Below are 19,376 nucleotides of genomic sequence, written 5' to 3' on the forward strand. Positions count from 1 at the left end.
TCGAAGATGGAGAAGTAAGAGAGGGTAACTTGGTCGATACCGTAATGTAGATTATAGGTATATATAAGTTTTCGAACTGACTTTTCTCGTGAGCGACCCATTGAAGAAGAAAAAGCAAATTAAATTCATACACGTGCGCAGAAAAACAAAATAAAAAATCTTAGTGTTACGAACGTACCTGGGAAAAATATTATTCATTTTTTTATTATTATTATTTTACTTTTTTATTCAATTTTTATAATTTTCCATGAATGTAACTGTCATATCCGTATCTCGTGATATTGACCGAGTGTTCGTAAAATTCTATTGGCTACGAGGGACTTGAGTCCTTAGACGTAAAAATAAATATATCTTAAAAATATAAAGTATAAATATTAAAGTGAAAAATGGTACGTTCACAGACGAAAAACGGTGACATTTTAGCCAGTTTCATAATGCTGATTAATCAGGATGTGAATTCGTATAACAGGCACTTGTCCCCCACTTGACATGTCATCACTGATCATGACAATTAAATTACTGCCGATTCTTTGAAAGTCAGCTTTTGATGTTTAATTGCAGCTCATTGAATAGATAATTATTATGAATTGATGCAATAAAATTGTTTAAAAAAGTTATTATATCTCATATATAGAGAGAAAATTGCTTACTCTCCTGAATTGCTGACTGCATTCTGGAAGTTATAACGGATAGTCTATAGTCTATACTTGAGATATATGTGGCTATGGGAGGAACTCATAAATATCGATTAGCTTGAATTCTTGATTCTCGTGTCTTGTGTCTACCAATTCAAGAGTGACTGCCTTTAGCTATGCGTGTAGTTGTTGTCGCCAAAAATTCCAGACAATGATCATCATTACTGGTAAAATCAGAAGAAGCTTCATATTACAGAATATCCAATAATGTCAATGTAAACTGATTAACTAGCTGCAATCAACGCTTACGAATATTGACTCACATTTTTATGCTGCAATCAAGAGTTTAATTGTTCAAGTCATGCATGGAATTTGGTTTGATAATTAATAACGTTTATAGAAAATAGTTTTGATTTATTCGTATTTACTTTAATTACATACATAAGATAAGAAAGTTAATATTTTTATTCTTTAATTCGTTGATTTATGTAATACTATTATTATCACAATTTTAGATTTAAGATCTTCCATAATTTCAAATCAGATCTATTTTTTCATATTTTGTCATTTTTAGCTCAATCGTAAATCTAGCGTGAAAAATATGTGAGCGTTGAAATGAATAAAAAAACATATTTATCATTGTTTGTGCATAAATCATCTCAAATTCTTAACAAATTAACAAGATGAATTAAATACGTTATTATACTTACATATATTGAATTAAATTAAAATTTTAACTTTTAATAACAAATACCACAAGTAAAGATATGTAAATTCAAATCACACTAAAATAGTACAAACAACCTTTTTCCAATAATTTAAAGTTGCTGAACAATTTTTTCAATCTGCCTAATAAAGTACATTGTGTGCATAAGTTTCAACATCTTATAGTACAAAATAATTAACTTATTTAAGGAACGAATGTTTTTTACATTTTCAAATCGCTGTGAAGAACGAATAATTATAGTTTTCCATTACCAAGAATTAAATCTGAATAATCTAGCGCTATTTCAGTTGTAAAATTAATTCATGTATTCATCGACTTATCTAACAATGGCAGTTACACTTTCATGAAAATATATTCTCTATACATTTTATTTCATAGTTTCGTCACATGCGGGTTAAATTTAAAATAATTTTTTTCTTTTCTACTTTTTCTTTGCGAACTAAATAACTCGGTTAAAACCGTGCGTAAAGAGAACGATTTTCACATACATTCGTGGAATGTTCTAATTAAAAAAAGGATAAAAAAAACATCATAAATATATTGTATGAAAACTTACGTTATTTCATTGCGAAATTTCATAAAAAATTCATTTATGTATGTGAAAATAATTGTGCTAACAAGGAGACCACACCAACTCCGGGTCATGGATTAAATCCAAAATTTTTTTTGGGGTCTCCTGGTGCCCAATAATGAAGCTCTCTGTGTTTAGTTTAAGCTCATGGGGCGCTTGGGGCACATTATAAAAAAATCGTTGTTATTTTCTATATCGATTTAGAAGCACTCAAACAAAAAAATGCATATAACAAAAAAATCTTAAAATTGTTCAAGGAATCTGTCTGAATTTTTTCAGAATTTTTAAAACCGTCTATCACCTAGGTTCAGAGACTTCGATTTGACATTTTTTTAGGGGCTTCAGATACCTCTGAAAACAGGTGATAGACGGTTTCAAAAATTCAGACAGAATCCTAGAACAATTTTAAGATTCTTTTGTTCTTTGCATTTTTTGGTTTAAGTGCTTTAAAATCTATAAAGAAAATAACAACGGGGTTTTTTTTTTACTTGGAAAATCTTTTAATCGGCTTAAGGCCCATGAGATTAAAGTAAACACACAGAGCTTCATTATTGGGCACCAGGAGACCCCAAAAAAATTTTGGAGCAAATCCATGACCCGGAGTTGGTGGGTCTCCTTGTAAGTACATAATGTTTAAATTATAGAATTGAATTTCCTAGAAAAAAACATACCTTATATTTACAAATACTTTTTCCAGGCCAACAATTGATTAATTTAAAAAAAGCAATACTAATTAAGTCAAGAAGTAGTTAAATAACATCAACTTTCAATTTTTTTTTCAAATAAAAAAGAGAAAATCAGAATTCAAAATTCTTTTGTCGGCGTAGTGTTGTAACCGCACCGAGGAAATATTCGTGCGATTAGCCGACGCAACGGATATCAAAGTCTAAAGCAAAAACAGCTAGGACTGTCCGTTGGCGGCACTTGCATTCTTCGAGACAATACCTTCAACAGTTGGCAGTGTACTCTAGAAACAAAAAAAGGACAAGTCGATCAATTTTTCGTCCTGATATTTATCATTTTTCATGGTTGATGGTCTTACTTGATTTTGACACTCGGTGCGTCGATCACTTCGCCGTCGCAATTCCAGACGCTCACAGCTGTTCTGGCGACGCTGGACTCTGTGCCGACGATACAGTCGGTTGACGCCGTCGATTCCAAGTTCAACGAATCCGAGGCTCGAAATACGAATTCTCGAGCCCGGTAGACTTCGACAAAGGGTAAATCGTACAGAGTCTTGTCTTTGCTGCTGAGCCGCCACAACATGCGAATGTTGTTCAGAAGAGACGTGTGACGGACGAGAATGACGTCGACGCAGCCGTCGCCGATGTGGCAATGAGGACTGAAGCCCATGGGACTCTTTGAGCAGGCGCACGACACGTTGGCTCCGTTGACCATGAAAAATTTACCCCTCACTGTCAGCCAGCCTGAGAAAGATTAAAATTTTTTTTTAAATAACTCAGTACAGAGAAGATGAATTTTTTTCTTACAAATATTACGGACTGATACTTTGACAAGAAATCTTTATGCTTCAATTGAATTATCATCAGCAACTTTTAACGAGACAAGTATTGAAAAAGTTTTACACGTCGATAGCATATGTAGCAGTTGGGCGTTAATGAAATTATTAGCAGTTACATTTACACTTGGAAAATAATTCGGTGCACTCACCAAGGTTGCTAGACAGGGTCTTAAAACCTCATTAACATTTTAGAAGGAAAAGCGTAAATTATTATATTAAACTTTGGTAAGAAAAAGTTTGTATTTTTTTGAAAAAGTGTATACTTTGAAAAAGAATAAATAAAATAATTGTCTAAAAATAACACGATTGCCTAAAAATAAGCGTCAAACTTACTGGAAACTTTGTCTTGGGAGTCTTCGGTGCGTGATTTTTCGATGCAACGATTGCAATTATTTGTGCATTTCGTGCAAGTTGACGGGTGGTCGGTCTCGGATAGCAAAGCGATCTCGCCCTCGTAGCCCTTGTTGGCAATGATTTTTTTGAAGCCTGAAAAGGAAGCAACGATATGCGATCGAAGCATGCGATCAGGTTGATCTTATTGTCCAGGTGAAAAAAATGCAAAATGTGCGCGACGTACCGGAATAATCGTAGCGCTGCGGTCCCATCCAGCGGAATTTCTCGCTGTCCCTGAGCACGTCGCCCAAGTAGCCGTAGCTCAGTATGCTGGCGTAGACGCGCAGCAGTTGCTTCTCGCTGTGGACCGAGGAGACGTCGAGGCCGCTGCAGTCGCCGAAGATCACGTGTATGCAGGCCGTCTCGACGTCGGTGCTGCCGTGCAGACTGTAGGCCAGGGTGTCGGTGCTCCCGCCCGGTATGACGCCCACGGCCAGTCGTGGCTTCGGCAGCTCGACCGCCGGGTCGTTCAGGTCGATTCGTCGATCGCGAGCCGTCCGCAGAATCAGCCCGTTGAATAGCGCGGCGAATGTCCCGTCGCCGCCGATGCACACTGCGGCCTGAAACCCACCGTTTCAATAATCAATCAACCATACGAACTCGATCTTTTACTCGATTTCAATACTCTTAATTTTTACGTTTCCTTTACAGCTCCCTAGCAAGGTTAAAATTGACTGAGTTTTTTGAACACTTTAAAAAATCTCAAGGCTACTTATATCGTCATTGTTCTTTAGCCTTGTGGCTTCGAAAAAGGTCAGTCTCTTTTTCGACCCACAGAACTCAATTTTTAACTATTTCTTTTTCAGAATTATTAGGCTGAGAAGCAAACTGTAAAGTCATGACCTCACGGATCGTTGTGTACAGCATACTTTATAAGCGTGTATCCAAACATTTATTTTATGAGATTACTTTAGTAAAACTTTTTTTACAGGGGAAATATTTGAATTCGACAACTTGCCCCTACTTCGAGGAAATCCCGTATAATCTAACTTTGTTTAATGTTTAAAATATAATTTTCGTTAAAACAATTTTTCACTAATTTTTCTATAGTTTTCTGAAAGTAAACTTTTGAATATTATTTTGAACGGAGCCATGCTGAGCTCTGTTTCAATAATATATATAAGAAGCCATGAATAAAATAGGGTTCAAACAAAGAATCCGTAAAAGTTTTTAAAAACAAAATTGACACATGCTCTAGCTTACTCTGCCTTCAGCATTGTCTAAACAAGGAACAAGTTCCATAAAGCCGATTTAGTAATTATTATACTCTTCTCGCACTTTGGCACTTTAGTAAAAAATATCACGCATAGTTTATTGCAAGAGTGAATGGACAACTATGAAAATAGACAAGTAAATATTAGCATGCAGCATTAGATTGCGTATGTAGATAAGTTAAGCTATAGCTGGCGTGCGTTTATAGTCACTATGACTCGATATCCAAGCACTTGCTCGAGTGCACATCGGGCGCTAGTGTTATACACGCTGCTGCACTTATCGATCGCATTTTAGATGAATACTTTTAATTGGACGAGAAATTATTCTCAAAATAGATATATTCGACGGAAAAGTCACGATACACGGCTATCGAGTCCATTTTTTTCTGGCAACAAAGCTCGCGCACTGCATCGAGAAAATCTTTTGCAAGTCACTGCTCATTGAGAGACTCATAGCGCGCACGTGTGTCACGTATGCGCAGACAACTTGAGTCTAATTACACGCATGCACATGTCCTCGCGCGATGTTTCATGGCTATATTTTGCTGTGTGGCTTTCTTATTGTGAACACGCGCATCGATCGGCACGTTTGCTTTCCAATTCAATGGATCAAAGTAACTGCAACTTCGCCTTTTTCAATAATGACTTTTTACTACTTTGAAATTTAACTTAACGACGAGCATTAACTTTCTTACAAGTTGGCGACAAAAAATTGGTTTTATTCAAACCTGATCATTTCTTCATACAACCTTAAACGGTAAACTTGTCTAACTTGATAGCGTGTCGACGTTTGCCCAGGGAAAAATATTATTTTGAATTATTGTCCGACGATAAAAAACAGACTAATAATTTATTGATTTAACAGTAATTTCGACATAAAGTATTTATAAGTTTTGAGTTATAATTGCACGGATGTATTAGATAATATTATTCAATCGATTTTCAAATAAAATTCATTCATAGACAAAATCAACTCAGTCCATCTTACCTGATAACTGTCGAGTTCACAGTTCATGAGAACTTCCTCGATATGACCCGGGCGCTGTGTGACTATGACTTTGAATTCGATTCCAACAAGATTCATCAGGGGTTGAACGGTTTTTTCCCAGATTTTAAAACCTTTTCTCTTACCCCCAAAAGGATTAACGAAGAAAAGAATTTTCCGTGGTCGATTCGTATGCTCTAAGAGAAAAAAAAATTCAAATAAACTCAAGCGAAGAAAATTTTTTCCCATATTAAAAAACAATAAATTAAAAACATTTGAAAGTCCTTCGTTATCATGAAATTGAGCGAGCATGCATATTCCAAATATAAAAACAAAGTGCAATTCAGGTATAGTTTTATATTAATTAGTTTCACAATTAATTTTTGTTAAAAGATTTATGTGAGATTTGTGCAACGCTGAACATTTCCATCAAATTCGTAAAAGTTGTCACATGAAGAATTGAAGAAAAATACAGTAGAAGCCAGGAAAACTACTAGCTCTTTGTGTGCAATAATGCAGGTGTAAAATTTAAATGTAAGAGGTAAAAAAACAGGTATTGGTCATTCTTTCAAGTATGTTAATCGAATTTCGAGAGCGGCTTAAGCCATTGATCCTTTTTTTTCTTTTGTAAACCTCGCCATTAATCAGTGTGCATAAAAATGAAATAAGTGGGTTGTTGAACTCACTGGCTAGATAATTGCGAATGGTCTTGACCCATGAGGCGACTTGTCTGGGATCGTCGTGGCTCATAACGACCTCGTGGCGACGCCATTTATTTTTCGTATCTCTCGCGGCGTAATGCAGCACAAAAGTCGTCGAAGTTGCCGGCACGACTTGCTCGGCTGGTTGCATTTCCTTGCACGCTTCGGCGAGCGGCAATGACGTAGCGGCTTCATTGCCGTACGTCGCTGTTAAGACATCCGTCAGCGGTAATGTCCATCTCGCTGCGAAATTCACAAATTACTATTATACTCTCTTTACAAAATAATCGGATCGATGATCGAATGAGATCCGTAATATTTATGGAATGTATTTGCTGGTAAATATTTCAAGGACACGATAATAGTTTTGCTACAGCCGGACAACTTGGGTTTACCACGAGATAATGTATGCAACGACCTCGAGTTGAATTTTTATTCCCGGCGTACGTGACGCACGAGTGTCAGTATTTGTACAAAAGTCATCGAACTTTTCCTTTCAGTAATGGGCTCGAGTGATTTCGAGAACTTTGAGGAGTCGTGCAAGAAAATGTCCATAGAGTCCCGAGTCGGAAATGATAAACGGCTGCAATAATGTATTAAATGTGTGGCCAATTTAGACGCTTTGCCTAGTATCAGTGAACGCGAGCGAGCGACGAAACGTTTCATAAGTCTCGTCATTGACCAATTTTTCGTGTTTTTCCGAAACTGCAAAATTCGCAGAAATCAATTCGCAAAAAGTGCTATTGCTTAACTTTTGTTGTTGTTTTTTCGCTCCTCGATTACAAAACTCGCGCAACGCACGCATTTTGCTTGCGTCAATGAAAATGATTAAATGCTCGAACGTTGGAAAACAAATTTTCACAATTAAAAATTGCTTTTCCGCAATGTCAATGTAATTCATATACTTATGCCGATGATTGCTTATTATTTCGAATCCGCTTCAACAATATCACAGTTAGGGCTTTGTTCCGAAGGCAGAAATAACGCGGCCCTTTACTAAAACAACAAAACGTGTTAAGAAAATGTTTTTTTCACAATAATAAATAAATGAGTTACATATAGGCAAGCGTTATTGACCCGAATGTACAAAGCAAAGTATAGATCGCGTAGAAAATGTACAATTCGTACGTAGATGTCTGCATATATATCCGAAACGAATACAAGTGCAAACGAACTTGATACGAACGTTGGGATTAGGAAAAAAAAACATTTCATCGATCAGTTACGAGGGTGTCCGACTGCCATGTAAAAGAATCGAATGGAGCTTTCGAGGGTGTAAGGCAAAAAGTGCTATATTTAGCAGTTTGTAATAAGTGGGTCACGAAACATTATCTCAGTGGGTGCTGGACTTTGCTGGGTAGGCTGGGTGTCAAGTAATATTAATCGAGTTAGAATAAAAGCCTCGCCGACACTCACCGATCGGAGCTTTCATGGTCTCCCAAATGAGGTAGCCGCGATGAAAGCGAAGCCAGCATCTTTTTCGCTTGATGACGACGGTCGTCACGAGCATCGGCTCGTCGTCGCAATTAGGCTCCGGCAGCTGCATTCTGTCGGCTCACGTCTATCGGTCGCGCGATCTCCAAAGACGCTTATTTATTGCGGCCGTGCGAGATCCAGCCGCGAAAGTTTGAAATAGCTGCGCTCGGAAAATCGATCGTCGGGCCGTCCGCCTGTGTACGTGTATGCGAGTACTGCGACGAGGCACATGTCCGATAGGTCGGCCGCACGCGTCAGAGCGAGCTGAGTGCAACGTACATGTATACAGGCAGCGCCGCGGCGCACGTGCTCTATAAATGTCAAGGTTGAGCAGTCGACTGCACTCGAGCGTACACTTCTTTTCAGCGAAGCCTGTGGCCTTTGAATATTTTGCACGAGCTCGCTCACACGCGCTGGACTCGCAGCAGCAGCATCCGCGTATAGGCTCGACTTCGCCTTTTAATTCTGCCTATACACGAGTTGCATACAGGCACGTTGTCAGCTTATACTTGCCGCGCTGCACGCCTTTCTACGCCAGCTGCAACGAGCTCCGAGCGCTCGTACCTGTGAGAGTGTGCAGTTGCAGCAGCGAACGTTTCCTATCCCTTCCATTCATCGCGATCCCATGTACTCTTTCGTCTCGTATACGTAACGCAGCGAGGCTCGCACGACTCGCTGCTGCTTTGGCTCGGAACGGCTCACATCCTAATTGACACGACAAACTGCAGCGGAACCACAGACACCGACGCTCGTATTTTGCATTCTGCGCGTGAACTGCTCGATTATCGAAGGCGCGCGAAAGAAGCGACAAAAACGATCGCCACCGCCGCCGGACCGACTTGCGGCTTGGACAAAACTCCACCGAGAACTGAGTAGTGAGTAGGAGACAACAGCTGCGGCATAACAGCTCTATATACCGCACACTCGCACGCACACTCGCTCGGCCAGTTTTGCACGTTGATCTATACTGCACGGTGGGAGGTTGCCTGGAGGTGGAGAGGACCTCGATACAGCTAGTATATGAATGTGCGACTAGCATCGTACGATCGCATTGCTATTTGTAAGCGCAGCTTGCCAATTTACTTCTTTTTTCTTCTCCTCTCATCCTGCTCGACTCTCCAGGAAATTTCTCAATTCTATTGTCCATCTAATCTGAAATATCATTCCTTCGGTAAATATTACGTTATTTTTATCAATTCGGTTCAACGCACATCTAGTCGCTGTTTTGTTTATTCGCTTTACCAAAGCATATGAAATTCGAGACAACTTGGAATCGTCGGATGAATTGGTGTTGAAAAAAGTGATTCACGAACGAGAGGAGTAAAAAAAAGCCAAAAAAGCCCAGCTGTATCGTTGCCAAGGTTAATGTCACACATCAAACAGTGCATGTGTGCAGACTTAATTGGAAGATGAGACACAGTGACACAAAACACGTGTAAATTTGGTCGTACTTTCGCATTTCTATCTAATTAAAAATTATTTTTTTTACTACGAAAAATCGTAGCAAAAAATACCCCACTATCGAGAAAAACTATTGAGATTTTATCAACTCCAAATCAACTCACCAAATATAATTTGAATAACAAATACCAAATTTTAATAGGCTGAGTGAAGCGTAAATCTCACCTGCACAATTTCAAATCATTTTTTGTTACCAGTGTAACTAAAATTTTTGTTTACATTTCACACTTGCACGTGACTTAAAATTTTTGTGAAGTGTTAATGTATAGCTAAAGATTATTGTTGAGCCGCATCCATTTATGTATTTTCAGGTTTCTTTTTGGATTCTATTTGAGGATGGTACGGATGGTGGATAATAAGTGATATTCATGCCCTTTGGAGACGAATCGATTATTGTTTGGAAACTATCTGGTAAATGTCATACCGAGTGTATAACATGCATCTATGTTGTACCATTATGCCGTGCATTAATATGATCTTTAAGATGAGATCGGAATTTATAATTTTGAATTAAAACTGCTTTGTGCGTGTTGAGTAAAGAAGAAAACCTGCGAGAAACGAGTGAGTGCAATAATCGTAAGAGTATATAAGCTCCTTGGAGAAATATTATTTTGCGAGCTGTGATTGGCCGGCGCGAACGTCAATGCTGAGGGTCCGCTTGCCCCAATGTTCATGATCATTCAAGTTAAATTTAAAAAACATTACTCATTTTCAAAATCAATAAGAAACTATGTAAGAACAGCTGCTAGAAGTAAAAATTCAATGTGATACCACAGATTAATTGAAGTTGAAGCAAATAAATAAATTCAACTAAATCACTAGATTATCTAGTATTCATAGGTAGTAAAATTTTGTGGTTTTTTTCCATTTTTTTTTCAGGTGTTTACCTATTCAAGGTTTATATACTTTTATTTTAGCAATCTTCGATTAAAAAAGGAAACACTTCACGAAAAAAAGTTTTTGCATCAAAAAAAAATTCATCAAATTATACGTGTAAATTCAAAACATTTTAAAAAAATATAAATTTACAAAATCAATAATTGATGCTATGATGATGGGAAACTAATTCATAACAAATCTTATTAAATGAAAAAATAAGTTTGACTACATAGTAACAATCAAATATTTCACTAATGTATTTCACATCTCGTACGAATAATAATACAAATTATTTCCTTAAAGCTACATTAAAAATGTTGAATGTGAAATTGATTCAACATTTCATTATGATCTAAAAGTAAATTCGATTGCTAACAATAATCCGACGAAGAAAACTCCGTAGAATCAGAAAAATGACCTATTTTGACGATGATAGCCAACCACACTTTGGAAAGTTTTTAGGCACCGGTGGAAAATCCGAGTGCTCTCCGACCTTGAACAAAAGAGCCATACCATTGGACGTATGGTGCTCGTAATGACAATGGAAAAACCAGTATCCAGGATTATCGGAGAAAAATCTGACGATAATAAAGCCGTTGCTGGGTGCTTTCATGGTGTCTTTGAGGGGCGGCCTGTCCAAATTACGTTTGATTTTCCCTTGTCGATCCAACTGTTTGATTCGATCGATTGTCACTCGTCCTTCGAGCTGCTCCTCTGCCACGACTCGGAAATAAAATCCATGCAGGTGCATAGCGTGGTTCAGAGCCTCGTACTGGCCTTCGTCAACGAGAATGAGTTCCACAACTCGATTGAGTTCAACTCGTAAGAGATTAGTGCAAGAGCATTGCTCTTTAATACAGTCAGCCTTGGGCAAGTTCCAAGTCGCGTTGCAGAACGTTTTCGGTCCGATCATATCTTGCTGCGACAGCACAGGAAAAGGTGGAAGCATGAAATTTATGTTGTTCATCTGCAACGAGCCAGCTCGATACTTTTTGTCAACTGAAAATTAATGACAAGACTTAATTTCTAATCTTTATGTGTGCAAATACCTTCATACTTTCTTACCATCGTAATATCCATAAAGTCCTTTTCGATGATAATCATCGTGATCCAAATGATAGATATCAAAATTAATGTACAGCTGCACATCAGCTTTCTTTTTCAATGTGATATCATTTGGTTTTATGGATTTCAAGTCCAGTATGCGCACCTCTTTAGAACTTATCGAAATATTGCCTCTAATATTTGGATTCAAGATCTACGATAAATTATTCAAGGGTTACGTAAGATCATAAATTAAATTTAATTCTTTACTCACTCTTATATTTTTATCGTCTAATTTTTGCTTGTAACTCAGAGGATCGTACAAAGTATTATTATTGGCGCCTTTGTACCTCAGTAGAGTTACTTGGTGCAGGCCAGCGCAAGCTCCATGTCCTTTGTATCTTATCCAATAATTGTTGACTGGCTTGTCTGGATTGATGACGAAATCGATCCTCTCACCAGGAAATAAAGTTATTGCGTCGACTAAAAAAATTATCAACGAAATCAAAGAATTGAATCAAAAGTCGCGCCGTAGAGCGGTAAGTTTCCATTACCTTCAATCGGTTCGATGTCGTTGGCATCTAAACTTATGACTTGCAAAGGGTGCTGATCAATGGACATTTCTATGGCGCATGGCCTGCCACCAGCGTTGATTACTCGAAATCTATTTCTTTTGCCTTGCTCAACATTGAAAACGGCAAAAGGCGTGTAAATCGGCAAGCCCAAGCTCCAGGGGGATGCTGAAAAAGGCTTGTTTCTCGCAAGACCATTGATGAGGAAGGACTCTGGCTTGACATTGGGCACCTCGTAGTACTCCTTGACCGTTGCCGTACCGCTGGGACGCTTCATCCAGTCCATGAGTACCATGATGTGCTCGTCGACGTCGTAGAGTTTTCGGTGAACGTCGCGTTTGGGTCCCTCGCGTACTATCATCGCTCCGGTGAGGCCGTCGACTCGCAAGGAACCTTCGCAGTCGGTAATGCATCGATTATCTTTCGGTTACACTGGTGTTGCGCGAGAAAGCTTACCGATGTGCGAATGCCAGAACAAAGTCCCACTTTCGGTTACGGTGAAATCGTACACGAACTTTTCTCCCGGCAAAATGCCGCATTGGGTTACGTGATGCACTCCGTCCATGTAGGGTGTACCTTTTTGATCGACCCCGTGCCAGTGCAAGGTCATAACTTCGGTTCGCATTTTGTTGCGCGCTTCGACGATTATCCTATCGTTCACGCACACCTACATCCATGGATAGAAATGTAATCCCCGCGATACAATCGAGAAAAAAAAACTGCACTGTTAATTTATTGAATTACCTCGATCGTGGGTCCGGGTAGTTGTCGATTAGCCACGACGATTGTTTTTCTCTGACCATCTCCTGGCAGACAATCGGGCCTGTAGCAATCGGCCAGGTTTTGCGGGCAATCGTAGCAGGCCTTGCTCATCGTACTGAACTTTTCTACGACGAATTCGTAGCGACATATTCTGGCTGGCTCGTCATCTCGACATGGTCGTTTGCATGGGTGTTGCGATACGTCGCTTACATTTCCTAAAATTTCCCCAAAGCTCGCCACTTGCCTAGCATCCGAAACTGGAAATTCAGCACAATTAATAAACGAAAGCGAAACGCAGCTGTACGAGTGATAACTATAAGCACTCACGTAGAAAGCTGAGATTCAATAAATAAATGCACAATAAATATTCCTTGCTGCTCATCGTTAAAATTTTCCAATAAATTGTTGACTTGATCACTCTATTCTAGCTCTGCCCAATGGAAAATATGACGATCATGACTTTACAGTGCTTTTATATGCACGAGCAATCAAACGTGTCCATTCTCGTCCGTTTTTATCTCTAGCTTGCGAAATTAGTTATTTATGCAGCGTAGTATTTTATTCTTAGAGGCATAATCATGGATATAACATTCGTGTCATATGCGTTATCGCTATCGACATAAATAATCTCCAGGTGGCATTATTCAAATATTTATTGATTAAGGAGTTACAATACTTTGAACGGATTCGCTCGACTATTTAAGACGACGCGCTTTCAACTCGATCAGAAGTTATGCTGGCTGGAACTCTGACGGTAAGAGCCAGCGATTCAATTTGGTGACTCATCCACCAACAAATGTTCCGGAATTTGTTTTCATCGTTTTTACTGAGGTGTGCAATAGAGCGAAAGAAATTAAAGTTTTGTGATTTTACGTGCTTTTAACAAAAAAGTGCTTTCAAATATTCAATTCGAATATCTCAAGTGACGTGATTTCCACAATAAAAGTTTTACCTTACCCGAGTGGCTGTGAAAATGTGACTGCCGCAAATTTTCATCGTTTGAATTATATTATATTTGGCATTAGTTATTTTTAGCTTTAATATTTGCTTCATTTATTTTTTTATTTTATTTTTTCATTTTCTCATAAATCGATTTACAAATATATTTTTATTTCAATTTTATCATACGTAAGAGTGCAATCACTAACTGCTTTGCTATTTCAAATAAAATGACCATATTTTTAAAAATAGAAAAAAGAATCCATTCTTAAAATATTAATAAAAAGTTAATTAAACTTTAGTTTTATCATTTTATTTTCTTTACTAGTGCAATAATTTTAAGCAATCATTTATATAATTAATTTTTGCATAGAATATAAATCTTTAGTACTCATTTAACTGATATTCGAAAATACGGTGAAAAACGACATTGATTTTTTCAATATCTATATAAAAATAAATGGAAATTTGAAAATTATTCGAATTTGATTATACGCTATTAATGCTTACCACGGCAAAGTTTTCAAAATTCATGTTGCATATACCTCCAGCTGTGAGAATGCATGGCTTGGAACATCTTAAAATAAATATTGCCAACAATTTTCGAGATCTCATGGAGCTGTCGTACCACTGGCTGTTATAGCTGCTCAAAGATGAATGATGAAGTTTTTTCAAAGAAATTAAATAAAATATATGAAACTCACGCATCTCGAAAAAGTCCACTGCTGTGGTCAATCAATTTTTGACCAGGCCAGCAGAGATAAAACAAATGAATGATTAAACCAATAAGAAGCATTGAAAACCTAACAAAATCTAATGGTTTTTCCAGACTCATTAAAACCTGTGAATATAGAACCATTTTTAAAAATACCATACACAAAAAATTAACTCGATAAACAAGTAAGAGTATTTACCAATACCGACAAAGAACTAAAATACAACAAGTTTATTCCCATAATAACAAAGAAAGCCAAAGAATAGGATGTTTCGAGTAAACTTGCAAAACTGAAAAAAAGAGTTTCTATTTTACGTAGTATGCACAATTTGGTAATTCAGCATACTACTAAACTCTAAAACAGCTGAGTGAAGGCGTATATTTTCAACTAGCCACTTATACGAAACGTCTTCGTATCTTGGGTCAGTTTTTTTAAGATTCTCCTTATTCGGTATGCTCAATCTGTATCTTTTAATAAACTAAGCGTGAGTATTTGAATAAATAAATTCATTAAATCCAAAAAAGTGCTTACTTCACAATGGCAAATAAGCCTAAACAGTGTTCTGCACAATTGGCGTAAAAACTATCAACGGTCATAATGACCGTACTGGCCATGATACAACTGATAGAGTCTATTTGAAAAATTTGCCAATAATGTTCATCCGCATCAAACCAAAATTCTCCTTTTAAAAGATGCATCTTGGGTCGCGACTCGTTTAATGGAATGACCAAGTCCAATAATGTTGGTATAAAAGGTGTTGATATGTACACGATTAAAGCTAAGCTGATGTAGCCTATCGTATAAAAAATTTATGAACATTTCAGGGATTAAATTTTAAATAAGTTGAATTAAAAAAAATATACTAAGGCCCATATAATAAAGGAATAAATCTCATACTCATGTAGCCAACACTTATCATAAAACCCCTTTCAGAGTATTGAATAAGTATTGCGCGCTCTGTTTTATCGACTATTTTTATCCAATTTTTACGCATGTTATCCAATAAAACTTTCATCTAAAATTTATAAATAAGTTGTCAAACCATTTTTTTTTTTTTTTAAATTATTTAATACTTCTTCTCAACTTTATCTTCAAATATAATTGAAATGAGGAATTTGAATAAAATTGTATGCATGAAAAATAATGTTCCAACTCGTTCGAATAAACGGTATATATCTTTATCTCGGTAACTTACACGTAAGCCAAAGAACTATATCACATAAAAATTATATTAGAGTTGAGTTTAAATAGTTTTATTTTTGGTTTGGTGTTTTTACCTGAGGTAAAATTGTAACTACGCCTATAGCTGCAATAAAAAAACTACGTTTGATGTTTTTGGTGGCTTTATCGTCGTACGGCCACAATCCAACCAAAGATAACATTTTTTTATTTATTAGAAAATAATTTGTTTCAAAGATGTCCATTTTTTCTAAATTCCGTGAATATAGTTCACTGTGATTCAGAGACTTGCTCAAGAAAAAATATTATACCCATTTACCGAATTAAACCGCAAGTTTTCCGTTCGATATCAGATAATAGTGGAATTATTGATAATTTATATCCATTAAAATAAGTGTAAAGTAGTCATTTTCTGAATTATTCACATGCCGAGAGAAAGAAAATAGGAAAGGATTGACTCTATTATCAACCGGATTTCACGCAGATAATCAAAAATGTTACATAATTATAAGCAAGACTTTTTTATTTGCAGGGTAAATGTTAAAGTACAAGAAATTAAAAATGAATGCATCATTTTTTTAAGTGGAATGTCAATCAAGATTAAATAGATTTTGTAAACAACCATCAATCATCCGATATCTTATACCATCAATCAATTAAAGAGCTTATATTCAAAACTGAATAATCATCTTAGAGATAAGAACTTTCTTTGTTCATCAATTCAGAACTGTTTTTTTTTCTTTTAAATAATATAGCTTATTCAAGTGTCCGAGCAGAATTAGCTCATTGATCCCCGCAATGCTTTAACTTTGAGTAATACTACATTTGAAGCGGCTCATGACAATCAAATATCATGGATTGATTATGAATATTATATCGCAACGAAAGTCGCCTTATGTCTAGGGGTTTTCGGACATCTACAGGTCAAAAAAACCATGTTAATTCAGCTTTTAGGGAATGGTTGGCCCTTTTTCTTTCAATCATGCACAGAACACTCCATACTGACCGAATACTGGCTTTTAATTATTAGAGAGGGTTTATGGTGAAAAAAATATTCCTTCACAAAGAATATTTCCCGGCATAGGGGCCCAGGTTTAAAATGAAAAATTTTCACTTAATTATTGAATAGGATCTTCTCTTTTCTACTCCATTTTTTTTAAATGCTTAAAATTTAATTTTTTAACTGAGATGCAGTCGCTCTTGAGAACTTTTTACATATACTTGACGTTTAAAATTTTTTTTGTTTTTTCTAAACAGGTAAGCTTTACTGAGAATTATTCTTTTCACTATTAACTTTCTCTAGTAATTAAAATGTCTGCGTAGTAGTAGGTTACAACCACAACAAGTATATTTTATCCTTAAAAATCAGTTCATAAAAATCTCAAAGAAAATGTATCATTCGAAAGGTGAAATAACTTTGGACAATATGTCTAGTAATCATAATAAAGTATTGATCATTTTATTGTTGGCTACATCACCGGTTTATAACTACCACATTTGGGGAAACCTCTCGGGACAGGTGGAAAGTCGCTATGCTCGCCTACTTTAAATACTAGAGCCATACCAACTGCTGTATGTTGTTCAAAATGGCAATGGAAAAACCAGTAACCTAAAGAGTAAAACAATAATTAAGCTCGCAATCAGAATTTTTCGAAGCTCACGGAGGCTTTACACACCTGGATTATCAGCGTAAAATCGTACAATCGTATAACCACCACCGGGAGCTTTCATGGTATCCTTCAAAGGTGGACGATCGAGTCTTCTCTTTATCCTACCCAATCTGTCCAACTGCTTGACTCTCTCAATAGTCACTGGTCCATTCAGATTTTCTGTAGCGATAACTCGGAAAAAGTGTCCGTGCAAATGCAGAGGGTGATTAATCACACCGTATCGACCCTCGTCGACGAAAACGACTTCGACGACCTGGTTCAGGCCGACTTGAAGTACATGCGTGCAGGCGCATTGCGTCTTGGTGCAGTCTCGCGCGGGTAGGTTGGTTGAATTACAAAAAGTATCTGCTCTGATTTCGTTACGTTGAGAGAGCAAAGGGAAGGACTGCAGCTTCAAGTTTATGTTGTTGAATTGAAGAGAACCAATTCTCATGTTGCTCGCCACTGGACATTTAACAAAATTAGTCGCACAGTTTTTATCGAGAAATGAAAAACTAGGGTATATAATTTATCCAACCTTGATTGAATCCATACAAGTTTTGACGATGAAAGTCATAATTGTCCAATGGGTAAAAATCGAAATTAACGAAGAGTTGAACATCGGCATTTGGTCTTAATGTTGGATCATCCGGAGAGATTGAGCTTAGATCGGGAATGTTTACGTTTATTATTGGAGCTGATTCAGTGCCCTTTTGATAAGGGTTCAAGACCTACGAAAGAAAACCAAGCGCTTTAAATATTTGTAAAAAAATTATTTTCCAGATGAATTCTGCAATATAAACCCTCATATTATTTCTTCGTGGTGGTAAATTGTACCCGATGGCCCCTGTGGGTTCTCTCAAAGGAGCCCCCTTGTACTGTAAGGTGGCTACTTGGAATATTCCGTTATTAGCGTTAGCCGTATCTTGACATCTGCCGTATCCTCGATACCTGATCCAATAGTTGTTTACGTCTTGATTGGCATTGAGAATAAAATCGACTCGCTCGCCCGGCCAAATAGTTATGGCGTCGACTGTAAAGTAGGTGCATGAATTATTATATGATGGGAGCACGCGAGTGACTCTGTGAAGTACCTTCGACGGGCTGAATAGGGTTACTGTCGACGTTGATGATGGTCATGGTGTGTCGATCGATGGACATCTCAATGGGACAATCTTCGGCTCCAGCGTCGATCAATCTGAATCGGTATCTCTTTCCTTTTTCCACGGCAAAGGCTGCCGTGAGCACCGAAGGTCTGCGATTGCCCTGGACCCTCTGCTCGACTCGTCCCAAGCCGTTGATGATGATGGTCGTGGGAATGACGTCGGCGATTTGATGATAGGTCTTGATCAGGGCCGTGGCGCCGTCGGGCACCATCCAGTCGTTGATGATCATTCGGTGCACGTCGACGTCGTACATACTCCGGTGGATGTTGGTGCTCGGATAGGGCAGTATGATGAGCGGGCCAAAGAGACCGTCGGAACGCTGAGTGCCGATGTGCGAGTGCCAGAAGTACGTGCCGGGCTGCGAGGCGTTGAATATGTACTGGAACGTTTCGCCCGGCTGGATCGGACACTGCGTGACGAAGGGCACTCCGTCCATGTAGGGGGTGTTCTTCTGCTTGAAGCCGTGCCAGTGGATCGTCGTGCTCTCGGACATCATGGTGTTTCTCACTTCGACGACGATCATGTCGTTGTGACAGGCCTGCGGACGCGCCCGAAAAATACAAAATATTTTCACGTCATTGCATCATTTGGATCGTTGGGGGATTTAGTACGAGGAGAAAAGGAGGAACGGGGCGTACCACGACCGACGGACCGGGTAGCATACGGTTGACCGTGTAGACCATCTTTTGATTGCCGTCGCCGGGCAGGCAGTGGGATCGCAGGCAGTCGGCCATGTTGCTGGGGCAGTTGTAGCAGGCCTTGCTCATGGTGCTGTACTGCTCGAC

The 19,376-nt window shown here is 37.9% G+C and overlaps 4 protein-coding genes across 4 annotated transcripts; all 4 read right to left on the bottom strand.

The window, feature by feature from the left end:
• Positions 1-2,002: 2,002 nt before the first annotated feature.
• On the bottom strand, positions 2,003-9,106 carry LOC106660413 (ceramide kinase). Its single transcript, XM_014383373.2, has 7 exons — positions 8,165-9,106; positions 6,734-6,991; positions 6,051-6,244; positions 4,033-4,408; positions 3,789-3,941; positions 2,976-3,360; positions 2,003-2,900 (listed from the first exon to the last, which is right to left on the bottom strand). The coding sequence occupies exons 1-7, from the start codon at positions 8,292-8,294 to the stop codon at positions 2,813-2,815; spliced, it is 1,584 nt and encodes a 527-aa protein (XP_014238859.1). The 5' UTR covers positions 8,295-9,106; the 3' UTR covers positions 2,003-2,812.
• A 1,839-nt stretch (positions 9,107-10,945) lies between these two features.
• Positions 10,946-13,324, bottom strand: LOC106660266 (laccase-1-like). The gene is made up of 7 exons (XM_014383197.2): positions 13,270-13,324; positions 12,925-13,199; positions 12,637-12,847; positions 12,163-12,573; positions 11,883-12,091; positions 11,630-11,822; positions 10,946-11,563 (listed from the first exon to the last, which is right to left on the bottom strand). Exons 1-7 carry the CDS (start codon positions 13,322-13,324, stop codon positions 10,983-10,985), a joined length of 1,935 nt encoding a protein of 644 aa, XP_014238683.1. The 3' UTR covers positions 10,946-10,982.
• Positions 13,325-14,262: 938 nt separating this feature from the next.
• On the bottom strand, positions 14,263-16,021 carry LOC106660265 (odorant receptor 4-like). The gene is made up of 9 exons (XM_023458246.1): positions 15,875-16,021; positions 15,793-15,807; positions 15,495-15,612; positions 15,129-15,390; positions 14,912-15,064; positions 14,796-14,811; positions 14,586-14,722; positions 14,392-14,524; positions 14,263-14,327 (listed from the first exon to the last, which is right to left on the bottom strand). Exons 1-9 carry the CDS (start codon positions 16,019-16,021, stop codon positions 14,277-14,279), a joined length of 1,032 nt encoding a protein of 343 aa, XP_023314014.1. The 3' UTR covers positions 14,263-14,276.
• A 1,224-nt stretch (positions 16,022-17,245) lies between these two features.
• On the bottom strand, positions 17,246-19,373 carry LOC106660264 (laccase-like). Its single transcript, XM_014383195.2, has 6 exons — positions 19,230-19,373; positions 18,520-19,129; positions 18,229-18,458; positions 17,964-18,156; positions 17,453-17,890; positions 17,246-17,385 (listed from the first exon to the last, which is right to left on the bottom strand). The coding sequence occupies exons 1-6, from the start codon at positions 19,356-19,358 to the stop codon at positions 17,246-17,248; spliced, it is 1,740 nt and encodes a 579-aa protein (XP_014238681.2). The 5' UTR covers positions 19,359-19,373.
• Between the last annotated feature and the right edge of the window lie 3 nt (positions 19,374-19,376).

Source organism: Trichogramma pretiosum, unplaced genomic scaffold (assembly GCF_000599845.2).
Source record: "Trichogramma pretiosum strain Unisexual culture from Peru unplaced genomic scaffold, Tpre_2.0 scaffold51, whole genome shotgun sequence".
Classification (NCBI taxonomy): domain Eukaryota; kingdom Metazoa; phylum Arthropoda; class Insecta; order Hymenoptera; family Trichogrammatidae; genus Trichogramma; species Trichogramma pretiosum.